Source organism: Microcaecilia unicolor, chromosome 5, assembly GCF_901765095.1.
Source record: "Microcaecilia unicolor chromosome 5, aMicUni1.1, whole genome shotgun sequence".
In the NCBI taxonomy this organism is placed as follows: Eukaryota; Metazoa; Chordata; class Amphibia; order Gymnophiona; family Siphonopidae; genus Microcaecilia; species Microcaecilia unicolor.
The window spans coordinates 59,314,037-59,326,906 of NC_044035.1; the positions used below are offsets into that span (position 1 = coordinate 59,314,037).

The 12,870-nt window shown below is 47.2% G+C and overlaps 1 protein-coding gene across 1 annotated transcript in view; it reads right to left on the reverse strand.

Moving 5' to 3' along the window:
* The window catches only part of ADAM12 (ADAM metallopeptidase domain 12), a 659,141-nt gene that overhangs the window by 119,965 nt on the left and 526,306 nt on the right, over positions 1-12,870 (reverse strand). The window contains exon 13 of the mRNA XM_030202952.1: positions 2,842-2,931. Coding sequence (XP_030058812.1) covers positions 2,842-2,931 — 90 coding nt within the window. The remainder of the gene's footprint in view (positions 1-2,841; positions 2,932-12,870) is intronic.

Below are 12,870 nucleotides of genomic sequence, written 5' to 3' on the forward strand. Positions count from 1 at the left end.
AAGCTCTGTCTATGGGTACAACCCCTTGCATTTCTGTGTTATGCCACTGACATGTGCCATTGCAGAGTAAAGCTTAGATGTCCTGGACACGTACCCGCAAAAGTGTTAAGAGTTCTGGTGGGTACATGTAGGTTCCCTGTTATAGAATTGCCCTTCACACGTATAAGCCCTTTGAATAATGCATCCTCAGTTTTTAAAGTCAGCTTGTGAACACACAGGTCTAGATTCTATATACGGCACCTAAAAAATCTGCGCCAAAAATACCAGTGTAAACGGTATTCTATAAGCCACGCCTAAAGTTTGGTGCAGTTTATAGACCACGCTTAAGTGGAGAGTCACGCGTTAATTTAGACGTGGCCATTTGCACCAATGAAAATGTGGTAAAAAATGCACGCGCCTAAATTTACACGCAGAGCACCATTATTCTGTAATTATGCTTGTAAGTCGAAGCCACACTCTCATTCCACCCCGAAACACCCAAGCATGACAATCCCATTTCCATGCGTCCTTTTTTAGACTGTGTATAAATTTGAGGCACAGATCCCATGTCTAATTTTACATGTGTTTGTCCCAATTAAATCTAATTAGTGCCAATAATTGCTTGTTAAAAAGCCAATATTATTCTATTAAACTGCATGTGCAAATTGGGAATACGCCTAAATTTGTACACACAATTTTTAGCGACCTTTATAGAGAATCGGGGAACAATGTATTTGAAAGTCAAGATATTTTGTACATAATTGAAAGTGATCACATAAATCTGGGTGCACTACTGAAAATTTGGTGCCATGGTCATAACTACTACTACTACTACTACTATTTAGCATTTCTATAGAGCTACAAGGCGTACGCAGTGCTGCACAAACATAGAAGAAAGACAGTCCCTACTCAAAGAGCTTACAATCTAATAGACAAAAAATACAGTAAGCAAATCAAATCAATTAATGTGTCATCTTAGATTTTTTGCATGGACACAAAATGAGGAAGAATTTCTTTTGAATAAAGTCCCTTGCAGCTTATAGCAACCATACTGAATCTTTTTGACTGTTAAATCTGAAAAAGTCTGAAATAGCGGAATATCTGGGGATACTTTTTTTTTCTCAGGCTGGTGCTAGAAAAGATAGGATGACCTAGGGAACACATGTCTTTCTTAATAAGATTTTTCCCTGTGTACAGTATTGTGCACACCTATGAATTTTATATAATGGAGACCTTTGAGTTCAGGTGCCATAAAGCACTATTAAGCTGGAATCATTAGGCTGTCACAAGTTGCAATGTTGGAGGGATTTCATTAGCTTTCAGTTGGGAATTGTGTCCAAGTGCCAAGAGAGTCAAACCATTTGCACCGAGTCTAGGCTAGGGACTGTGTGCACACAATGCTTGTGGAATGACGTTTTAGAAAGGACAGAATAAGGACATTCAGATGTCTATGTGCTATGTCCAGCATGAACATCCATTTTACAAACTGAAACACCCAAATGATGAACTTGGTAAAAAAAGGGACATGGATTGGACATCATTGTGACAGCATAGGAACATTCATATTATAAAATGGTTACATAGATGTACATGTGAAGTGATGGAGTAGCCTGATGGTTAGAGCAGTGGGCTGAGAACCAAGGGATCCAGGAACCCAGGTTTATATCCCACTGAGCCCTCCATAGACAGAAAACTACCTATAGTACCTGAATGTACACCACTTCAATAGCATTCAGGCTTGCAGGTGGTATATAAGAAACTAATTTTAAAGAGTTCTAGTACCATGGACATCCATGGTTCCAGAAGCTGTCACAGAGCCTGGTATCCTTTGCCGGTTTCACATTTTTCACTTTTGAAGGGGGGGGGGGGGGTGGATTAGAGGCAGTAACCACTGGGGGATTAAGGTGATGACTTGCCTTAATCCCTCCAGTGGACCACTGGACAGCTGCTCAATCAGAGCACCTTTCTGTAACTTGGATGTGATGAGAACCAGGTCTAAATAACAACGTCCATCTTTTCAGACATAGATATTCTTTCCCCTTCTGAAATTGGAGTTGGGCATCCATATTTTGCCCCCCCCAAAACCAGGTCCCCATTGCTATGAGGATGATCTACAGTTTCAGACATCTGTATCCTGGCTTTACAAGATTGGGATTTGGACGTCAATGCAACACAGATGTCTAAATGCTGGTTTTCAGATGTCCAAAACATGAATAGAGCTTCTAAAATAAGGGTTTTAAAGTGCATATTATCTATCTATCATTCTATACATATGAGAGATGAATGTAAGTATTTTTGAATAACATTTGGCTATTTTTGTATTTATTTCCAGTATTTGATGTGCCCTACCTCACCAAACGGTTTGAAGCTAGTAAAGCAGCCATCTTAGATAATTCCTGTTTCATTTCATAGTTTGATACATATGATGGTTATTTTTTTGCATATCAAGCCATATTAATATTAAATAATACTATTACATTTCTCTATATGTACTTGGATTTGTTCGTAGGAAATTAATTTTTAACTAATCTTTAGCAGACCTTTCTTAAGCAAGCTCATTAAATATAAAACGAAAGCCATTTTTTTAACTATCGTAATACTTTGGTTTGTGTTCATTTAGGTCTCTCAATAAGGCATGACAAGGCATGTATTATTGTACAGTAACATGCTTCTTGAGTATTTGACGGCATTTGATTTGGAATTAGCGTTCTTCAGCTTTCCAAGGTATACATCTGGATCTTTCATTACACCGTTATAGCCACAGACCACTTTATCATCATTAGTGTGCAGTCGGGGACATTATTGTATTCACTTTTAAGAAAGAATTTTCTTTCTATCAAGAGAGAGGTGACAAAAGATTACCTTGCAGTCTTCACAACAAAGCCCATGTGCGCACACTGCCTCTGGCTTCAACATGCAGGTGCTGGCATTACAGCAAAGGTTTGTACATTCCTTAGCAGGGAAACAAACACAAATATGTTACTAGATTGCATCAAATTTTTTTTTGCAGCGTACATATAACACAAGAAATCTACATCAAGGATCAGAGGAGATGGCGATTGAACTTGACGTTAAGTTGTATAGCAGGTAACCTTCTCTCATGTTTCATTAAGTTCCATTGGGGAGAATGGAAAAATATTGCAACACTGTGTTGACAGCTGACAGCCAGATCCACAGATTACTATTAAGGTCAGTGGCAATGTCAAATACTATACTTGCTTTTAAAGTGGCTGCTCAGAAGAGACAGTTTTACATGTCAAAATGAATTGACTTTTTACGAGAAATGATCTAAAGGAGTTCTTTCTGCTCTGGGTGGACCCTTAATTGCCAATGTTTTATAAGGGAAAACAAACCAATGAGAAATTGCAGTACACAGAAAAGAAATCTGGCACAGGAGAAGACAAAAGCATATAAGACTTGAGTAACTGATTAATGAGTGCAAAGAAGGAGAGAGGCACCAAATGAATAAAGGGCAAAGGAGTAGGGCAGTTCTGTAAACTAGGAACTAGGTGCTAACATTTAGTTGCCAACCACATGCGTAAATGTTTAGAATACCACCACTTGCAAGCAGGGGCATAGCCAGACCTCAACATTTGGGGGGGGGGGGGGGGTCCAGAGCCCAAAGTGTGTGTGTGTGTGTGTGTGGGGGGGGGGGGGGCATAGTTTGGCCTGCCTCCATGCCGCAACCCCACATACCTTGGCTAGCGGGGGTCCTAAACCCCCGCCAGCTGAAGCCTTTCTCCAGCTCTGTTCTCTGTGCATTGCCTGCCCTGCTTCCCCTCACGTTGCATGCATGCTTGGTTTCAATGTAACTGAGCATGCGTGAAATGTCATGCATGCTCAGTTTCACTAAAACCGAGCATGCATGCGACGTGAGAGGAAGAAGGGCAGGCAATGTGCAGAGAACAGCGCTGGAGAAAGGCTTCAGCTGGTAGGTGTTAGGGACCCCTGCCAGCCAAACCAGGGGCCCCGGATCCAACTTGGGGGGGCTAGGCCCCTAAGGCCCCCCCATAGCTGCGCCACTACTTGCAAGGGAATGTACGCACACAACCATGTAAGTGCTAGCAGGACAGGAATTTGCAAGGGGAATGTTCAAATGAGTGTAGCATGCACAGAACTTACAGAATACTGCAAATTACATGTGCCCCTGCCTCATCTAGGTGCTTACATTTATTCTAGTGTAACTACAGGTGCCTAAGAATTAGGTTCAGCAATACCGGGTTACACTTGTATTCTATAAGGGAACCTAGGAATTCATTGAGGCTCTGAGTTATATAATTACCCCCCCCCCCCCCCATAGTATCATATAGAGCAGGAGTGTCCAACCTCAGCCCTCGCCAAGCCAGGTAATCAGGATTTCCCCAATGAATTTGCATGAGATCTATTTCTGTACAATGGAGGCAGTTCATGCAAACTGATCTCATACATATTCATTGGGGAAATCCTGAAAACCCGTTTGAGGACAGAGGTTGGACACTGCTGATATAGACTTTTATAAAAACTTAGGGCTGTTTTGCTAAAGTACAGCAAAGCTTTGCACTTTTTGCTCAATAAGTGCCCAAATTACATCATGGTCAGTGCAAAGCCTTTGTAGTAATTGCTGAGGGCATTCCTAGCAGCTTCCCAAAGAATTATTGCACAAGAAAGCTTTTATTGCTGGGTGCAAAAACAGGAACAAGAATGCAGCCTCAAGGAGAATCCAAAGGGAGGAACACAGGAGTAGAGGATGACAGTGACTTCCAAACCGGGAGTGGATGGATCATTCTTCTGGTGCTTTCAATAAAGATTTCTTGAACATCTACTCCCGGTGTGGAAGTCGCTTTGCCATTCTTTACTCTGGGGTACGTATAGTGACAGCATGGATGCACTTACTGCCTCCTATCTGCAACGGTGATCACAAGCATATGGTAAGTTACTGTCTGCCAGCAGCAATGTTTGTGCTCATTCCTCCTCCACTTCCTACCCTATAACGTGAATTAGCATACTATTATGCAAAAAAGCAGTCTTAAATTAAATCACGTAACTAAAGGTACAGCAGCTGAATATTACTGCTGTATGTATTATACATATATTGAGACCACAGCCTAGTCACAGAAAAGTGGCATTTATATGTGTAAGTACACTATACATTATTCTATAAGGTAGCGTATACGTGCTATAGAATGTAACTGCAAGGGTGTGTACATGTGGGTGGGCCATGGGCATGCCTCCAACTCATGCACACAACTTACAGAATTGAAAAAGAGGTAGAGGAGGACCATGAAAAAGAAAGAAAAGGAACCTAGGAATCAAGGAATGACAAACATAAACCGGATGATATTCAAGGTGCGTTAACTGGCCAGGAACGGCCACCAACCGGTTAACTCATTTGGTTGCGGCTATCCAGTCATTTTCAGTGGCATTAATCGGTCATCCTCACTGAAAATGACCAGTTAGCGCTATACTTAAAACCGGCAATGTTGGGGCATAATCTGGTTAGACTTGATATTCAGACCTAAACGGCAAGGTTTAACGCATAAATAGGACCACATAAATAGCTGTCCTATCTTTTTGCGCTAGATTCATTCCTGTTTTCTGGGATGGGTTCCCCATTTCCTGCACTGCAGCACTTCTCCTGGTACTCAGACGTCACATGAGATTATCTGCCATATACCCACCCGAGCCATTGAAGTCTCAGAGATTACATACTGAGTGGGAAAACATGTTCTAGCAGCCCCGGGCGTGGGAGCATGCACTCATACGAAGACACCGTGTGCTGGCCTGTCTGCACGATACTACTCCAGTGGCCAAGGAACAAGTTTCCAGCTCTGGGAGTTGAGTTGAGATCTGAAAGGTGACTGAAGAGCTTTACCAAGAGCAAAGAGGGAGCAAGGATTCAGTAATTAAGTAGGGAAGAAAGCCAGGAAATCAAACCAGGAAACACATAGCATCTGTGAGGCAAAATTTGCCCCTTCCTCTCCCCATAAACCCTGCCAATGATCTGCCACCTCTACCTACTGTTGCTGCTGTGCAACTTCTTTAGGCTTCTTTAGGAATGAATCTGTGAAATCTTAGCGGAGATTAGGTGGCAACGCCGGTAATTGGGAAACAAAACCGGTGCTGGCAGGGCCGGTCTTACCAAGTGCGGGGCCCTATGCAGACCAATTTGATGGGGCCCCACCCTAGCCCTGCCCCCATCCTTGCTCCGCCCCCACCCTAGCTCCACCCCCACCCTAGCTCCAGGGCCGGCCACCCCTCCCTCCGAGCTCCCGGGCTGCTCCCTCCGAGCTCCAAGGCCCCCCTCCCTCCCTCCCTCCCCCCCAGCTCCAAGGCCTCCCTCCTTCCCAGCTCCAAGGCCCTCCTCCCTCCCTCCCGGTCATTTTTTAACACCCCCCTCCAAAATCCAGTACTAGGTATGCCGAGAATACAAAACACTCAGGACCTATAGAGCAATTCTACCATACCATAAGCAGTCATTTCTACGAATCACACAAAGAAAAGAAAAACATCTTAAAACACTACAGTGAGCACTAGAACATCAATTCACCTATTGTAAAATGAAACCAGACAGAATAGTACAGATCGTTGATCCTGCACAGTCAATGCCAACTGAAAGCCATGTCTTTTTCACAAACACAGATACACCCTAATCCACTATAGAATAAGTAGTAATATTTAAACTTTCTATTTAGACAAAAATTAAACTGAACCCCCTAGATGCCAGACTCTGCATACAATGCAACACCACAGAAACAGAAAATGTCCCCTAGTACTGTGCAAAATATAAAGACAGCAGATGTAAATTTGAAAAAAACTAACAAATACCAATCACCACTTTACAAATTAACAGAAATAAAACAAATATAGAAAATAAAATAATACCAATTTATTGGACTAATAGATTTAGCTTTCAGAGGCCAAAACATCCTTCCTCAGGTCAATATAGTATAGTGCTGTTACAGTATCCTATCCTGACCTGAGGAAGGGGGTTTTGTTCTCCGAAAGTTAGCCAAAATGTATTAAAATTAGTCCGATACCTTGTTTACATGTTCTATTATAAACATTTATTAACACATCTACAATACTACTTTATCCTAAAGCAAAAAAAAAATGAAAATATATATTTTATTTACAGTTTGTTGTCTCTGGTTTCTGCTTTCCTCATCTTCTTTTCACTGTCTTCCTTCCATCCAGCATCTGTCTTCGGTCTCTCTCTGCCATCCAGTGTCTGCCCTCTCTGCTGTCCCCTCCATCCAATGTCTGCCCTCTCTGCCTGCCCCTTCCATCCACATCTGCCCTCTATCTCTGCCCCTTCCATGATCCATCCACCATCTGCCCCTGTCTGCCCTCTCTCTCTCCCTCATCCATTCACTGTCTGCCCTTTCTATCCCTTCCATCCACTGTCTGCCCTTTCTCTCTGCCCCTTCAATCCACCATTTGCCCTCCCTCTCCCATCCATCCAGGGTTTGCCCTCCCTTTCGCTCCCCATCCAGGTTCTGCCCCTCTCTCTGCCCCTATTTTTCAGCCCCCAGTTCCAGCTCCACTATCCCACCAGTCCCCCATTTCAGCCCCAGCCCTTTTCTCCCACCAGTCCCAAGCTTCAGCCCCCCAGCCACTTCTCCCTGTCCCCTTTTCAGCCCCCAGTCCCCAGTTTCAGCCCCTGCCCCTTTTCAGCCTCCATTTCCAGTACTAGCCCCCTTATCCCACCTACCCTCCTTTTCAGTCCCCAGTTCCAGCCCCCTTCATCCACATTCCTTGTATCAGTGGCGTTCCTAGGGGCGCTGACACCGGGGCGGATCGCCCCCCTGTGCAGCGCGACCCCCCCTCCGGTGAAAGGACACCCCTTACTCCGGCGAAAAAACCCCCCTCCCCCCTGGGTGCACGCCGCTGGGGGGGGTGCCGCGCGCCAGTCAGCGTCGTTCTTTCCATGCTCCCTCTGCCCTGGAACAGGAAGTAACCTGTTCCGGGGCAGAGGGAGCATGGAAATGAACGACGCTGACCGGCGCACGGCACCCCCCCCCAGTGGCGTGCACCCGGGGCAGACCGCCCCCACCACCCCCCCTTGGTATACCACTGCCTTGTATTAGGGCCCCCTTTTTCAGAACCATTGTCCCACCTGACCCACGCATGCCCCATTTTCCCATCAGCCCCAGGCATGGCCCCCATTTTCCCATATTGCCCCTTCTCAGACCCCAGTGCCAGTCCCCTTCTCCCATCCAAGAACCCCCTCCCCATTCCCCTTCTCCCATCCAAGAACCCCAGTCCCCTCCCCACCCATCCCCTTCAACCATCCAAGAACCCCCTCCCCACCCCCTTCTCCCATCCGTGAACCCCTTCCCCAACTCAGTCCCCTTCTCCCATCCAAGAACCCCAGTCTCCTCCCTATATGTTCTCTTCTCCCATCTGAGAATCCCCTCCCCAACCCCAGTCCCCTTCAACCATCCAAGAACTCCCTCCTCACCCCCTTCTCCCATCCATGAACCCCCTCCCCACCTCAGTCTCCGTTCCATTTGAGAACTCCCTCCCCACCCCACCCTTCCCCCACCTGAGAACCCCCACCCCACACCCTTCTCCCATCTGAGTCCCTCCCCCACCCCGACCCACCTACCAGCTCTGTTCTCCTGCCGCCCACCACCCTCACTGCCTTTAAAAAAACAATTTCGAAGCGCCGGAGTGACAGGCAGCGCCTCGCGTCTGCCCTGCTACTAAAAATCTCCGTTCGGGTAATTGGAAGTTACCTCAGAGGAGGGTGGGACTCAATGTGGGAAGGCCCAACGACGTCGAAGAGATTTTTAGTAGCAGGGCAGACGCGAGGCACTGCTTGTCACTCTGGCGCTTCGAAATTGTTTTTTTTTTAAGGCAGGACAGGGTGGGAGCAGCGGGAATGGACTCAGAGCACCCCCCCCCCCCCACCCGCTGACATCTGGGGCGGAGGGAGGGAGGACTGGAGCTCGGGCGATCGGGGTGGGGCGACCTGAACACGAGGCCCTATGCGGCCGCCTCAGTCGCCTCACCTTAAGACTGGCCCTGGGTGTTGGGCAGACTTCTGTGGTCTACGCCCTGATCATGACTGAATAGGTAGGGATGGGCTGGAGTGTAAATTTTAAGGGGTTTTAGATTCAGAATTTTTAGTGCAGGAACAGTGCTGGGCAGACTTTTACGGTCTGTGCCCTGAGAAAGGCAGGGACAAATCAAACTCAGGTATACATATAAAGTATCACATACCATGTAAAATGAGTTTATCTTGTGGGCAGACTGGATAGACCGTACAGGTCTTTATCTGCCGTCATTTACTATGTTACATAACCCAGTGTCCCGACTTGCCACTTCTACCTCCTGTAGGATATAATGGGGGAATGACATTTTCATTTTTTGTGAAGAGTGGCAATAATGCTACTCTCCATCCCCCCCTTATTTCAATCCCTGACCATAGTCCCTCTCAATAAAGCTACTATGAAAAAGGAATGTTAAGAAGGTTATAAGTTCATGGTATTGAATGAAACCATAACCTCCTCTCCTTTCTCCATCCCCCCCCCCCCCCCCAATACCTTATTTCCTCCAGTAACTGTGAGTTTGGAAAATAAAGGAGCAGGTACCAGTTGCCAACCCACAACCAACCCAGCCCAATTAACAGTATTACATCTCCTTCCTGTGATACTTGGGATTGCAAAGTTTTGGGGAGAAACTATTAATTTTCAAATTGTTGTGCCTGTGGCTTAAATCTATCCTCTTTCTGTTTGTGTTCTTGACTTTCTCTTTCTAGTCTCATCCCCCCCCCCCCCCCCCCCCCCATTTCCATCCCTCTCTTCGCCCCTTAGTGCTTGTACCCTCCTCGATGAGCCTCTCTTTTCTCAGAATCCTTTTCTTAGCCTATATCCCCCATCAGACCCTCAAGACCAGCAAAAGTCCTCTCAGAATCTTCTTCAATTTTCTGGTTCTATTTTTTTTCAGCCAACCCCTTATCTACTTCTCTTTCAGGCTTATTTTCGAAAGAGAAGGGTGCCCATCTTTCGACACAAATCGGGAGATGGGCGTCCTTCTCCCAGGGTTGCCCAAATCGGCATAATCGAAAGCCAATTTTGGCTGTCCTCAACTGCTTTCCATCATGGGGACAACCAAAGTTCAAGGGGGCGTGTCGGAAGCATAGCAAAGGTGGGACTGGGGCGTGCCTAACACATGAGCGTCCTCGACCGATAATGGAAAAAGCATTTGGGCGACTTTACTTGGCCCATTTTTTCTTACGACCAAGCCTCAAAAAGGTGCCCAAACTGACCAGATGACCACTGGAGGGAATCGGAGATGACCTCCCCTTACTCCCCCAGTGGTCACTAACCCCCTCCCACCCTAAAAAAAAAAAACTAAATATTTTTTGCCAGCCTCAAATATCATACCCAGCTCCCTGATAGCAGTATGCAGGTCCCTGGAGCAGTTTTAGTGGGTACTGCAGTGCACTTCAGGCAGGCGGACCCAGGCCCATCCCCCCCCTACCCGTTACCCTTGTGGTGGTAAATGTGAGCCCTTCAAAACCCACTAGAAACCCACTGTACCCACATGTAGGTGCCTCCCTTCACCCCTTAGGGCTATGGTAGTGTCCCGGTTGTGCCCGTTTTATGCTCTCATTCATCTCGCTACCTGGTGGTCAGACCTGGTGGCTGCGATGGACTGTCTGTTTGCTGTTTCCCATGTTCCAGAAGTCATGCCGGTCCGGTCCGGTCCGGATCTTCCAGCCTTCCAGACTGGCTTGGGATTTTTGAAATTTAGCAGCACCCTTACCTGGTGAACTCCCTTGTATGTGGCCTTTATTAAGCACCTGGGAACTTTCAGATTTTGCCTTGGCAACAGAGGTCTTCAGTCCTGTTCTTGTCCTTGTTGGTCTGTTGCGATTCCTGCCCTGAAAGCTTGTTTTGCCTGTTTTTGACCTTGCTGGTTTCCTGGTTTATTCTACGGTCTGCTGCCTGCCCAAGACTCTGCTTGTTTCCTGGTTTGTTCTACTGTCTGCTGCCTGCCCAAGACTCTGCTTGATTCCTGATTTACTATTGATTGCCGCCAGCCTACAGACTCTGTGTGGTTCCTGGTTTCCCTGCTGCTTTACTGCCTGCCGGTAAGACTCTGCGTGATTCATGGACTATTCTCCTGCTTCTGCTTAGTGCTTCTGCTCCAGTCCAGCTGCTCCAGTCCGGCCTGTGCCCGTCTGTCTGTGGTCTGCCTTGCCTCCTGTTTGGGTGATTTGCCTGCTGCTGCTGCTCCTTGGCAGTGGCCCAAGGGCTCACTTCTCCTCACTAGTGTGACAGGTAGTGTTGTACAGTTGTGGGTAGTGGGTTTTGGGGGGGGGAGAGGGTTGGAGGGCTCAGCACCCAAGGTAAGGGAGCTATACACCTGGGAGCAATTTCTGAAGTCCACTGCTGTGCCCCCTAGGGTGCCCGGTTGGTGTCTTGGCATGTCAGGGGGACCAGTGCACTATGAATGTTGGCTCCTCCCACGACCAAATGGCTTGAGTTTGGTCGTTTCTGAGATGGGTGTCCTCGGTTTCCATTATGGCCAAAAATCGGGGATGACCATCTCTAAGGATGACTATCTCTAAGGTCGACCTAAATTTCGCGATTTGGTCGTCCCTGACCGTATTATTGAAACGAAAGATGGACGCCCATCTTGTTTCGATAATATGGGTTTCCCCACCTCTTTGCCGGACGTCCTCAGGAAAACTTGGGCGCCCCTTTCGATTATGCCCCTCCACGTATCACAGCCCACCCCCCCAGCTTGCATTCACTTCAGCTTTGTTCTCCCTTTCACAGCCCATGTCTCTTCTCTCTGCCTCTCTTCCCATCACAACCCAAGTTTTTCAGCACTGAATGCCTGTGTCTACCATTTTCCCTTTTCCCTCAGCCCCTTCTATCAGCCTCTTTTCCTCCTTTCTTAGCCAGGATTCTTTTTGGTTACTTCCCCATATTCTCACAGTAGTATTATATCTCCTAGCCAGTACCCTTTTTTACAGCTTGCATCCCTGTCCCCAGCCCTTCTGTCAGCTCCTCAGCCTGCAGCTCTTTCACACTCCTCACAGGTCCTCAGCCCTTCTTTTACTTCCCCTATCAGCTCCTCATTACATTTCCAGGTATCTTTATCAGCACTCCCCTCTCTCTATGGTAAACAAAAAGCAGGAAGCCTGTTTGGCCTACATTACTTCTGTTCTCTGCTCCTCATGTTAGCCCATTGGCCAGACTTTCCTTAGCCAGCCAGTAGACTTCAGGGAGAGGCTGGAGCAGCAGCTTAGGAGGCACAGCCTTCCTTTCTGCTTTCCAAAGTTGCCAGGTCTGCAGTTTTCTCCCTGCAGGAATTTTTTAAATGTCACGGGTCACGACTTTTTGGGTGGGTTTCATCGCTGCGGCCCGTGGGTTGGCTGATCTTCCCATGCTTTGTCTGCTTGCCCTCCAATTGGTCAAATTTGACCAATAGGTGGGCGAGGGAGGTGGGATCTTGCAGACACCCACGCGCGATAGCAGTAATCAGTGTCTGAATTTCTGGAGGCTCCTGGGCCAGCCCCACTGTGGTACTGACCGAGTCTGACTAAGGCGCAATATGGGGATGCATTCTGCAGCACTTTTCCCCAGCTGCTGCCCCAAGACATTCCCCAGTGAGGAAAAGCTAGCAGTCAGAAAGCTCAGTGCTTCACCTGTGATGACCGCCGTTCCCTAGCGATTGAGCCCCTGGGTGCTGGTGGCCGACAGGACTTGAGGAAGGTCTGGGCAGGATAGACTACCTGAAAAGGTACCAGGAACAGGAGTAGTCTAGGCAGTAGAGGAGAGAGAGAGGGCAGTGAAAGATATTGGTATAGGCTGTGGTAGAGGAGGCAGCAACAGCAGCAGAGACAGGTTCAGGCCAGGGCCGTGCCTAGGGTCTCTGGCGCCCCCCTGCAGA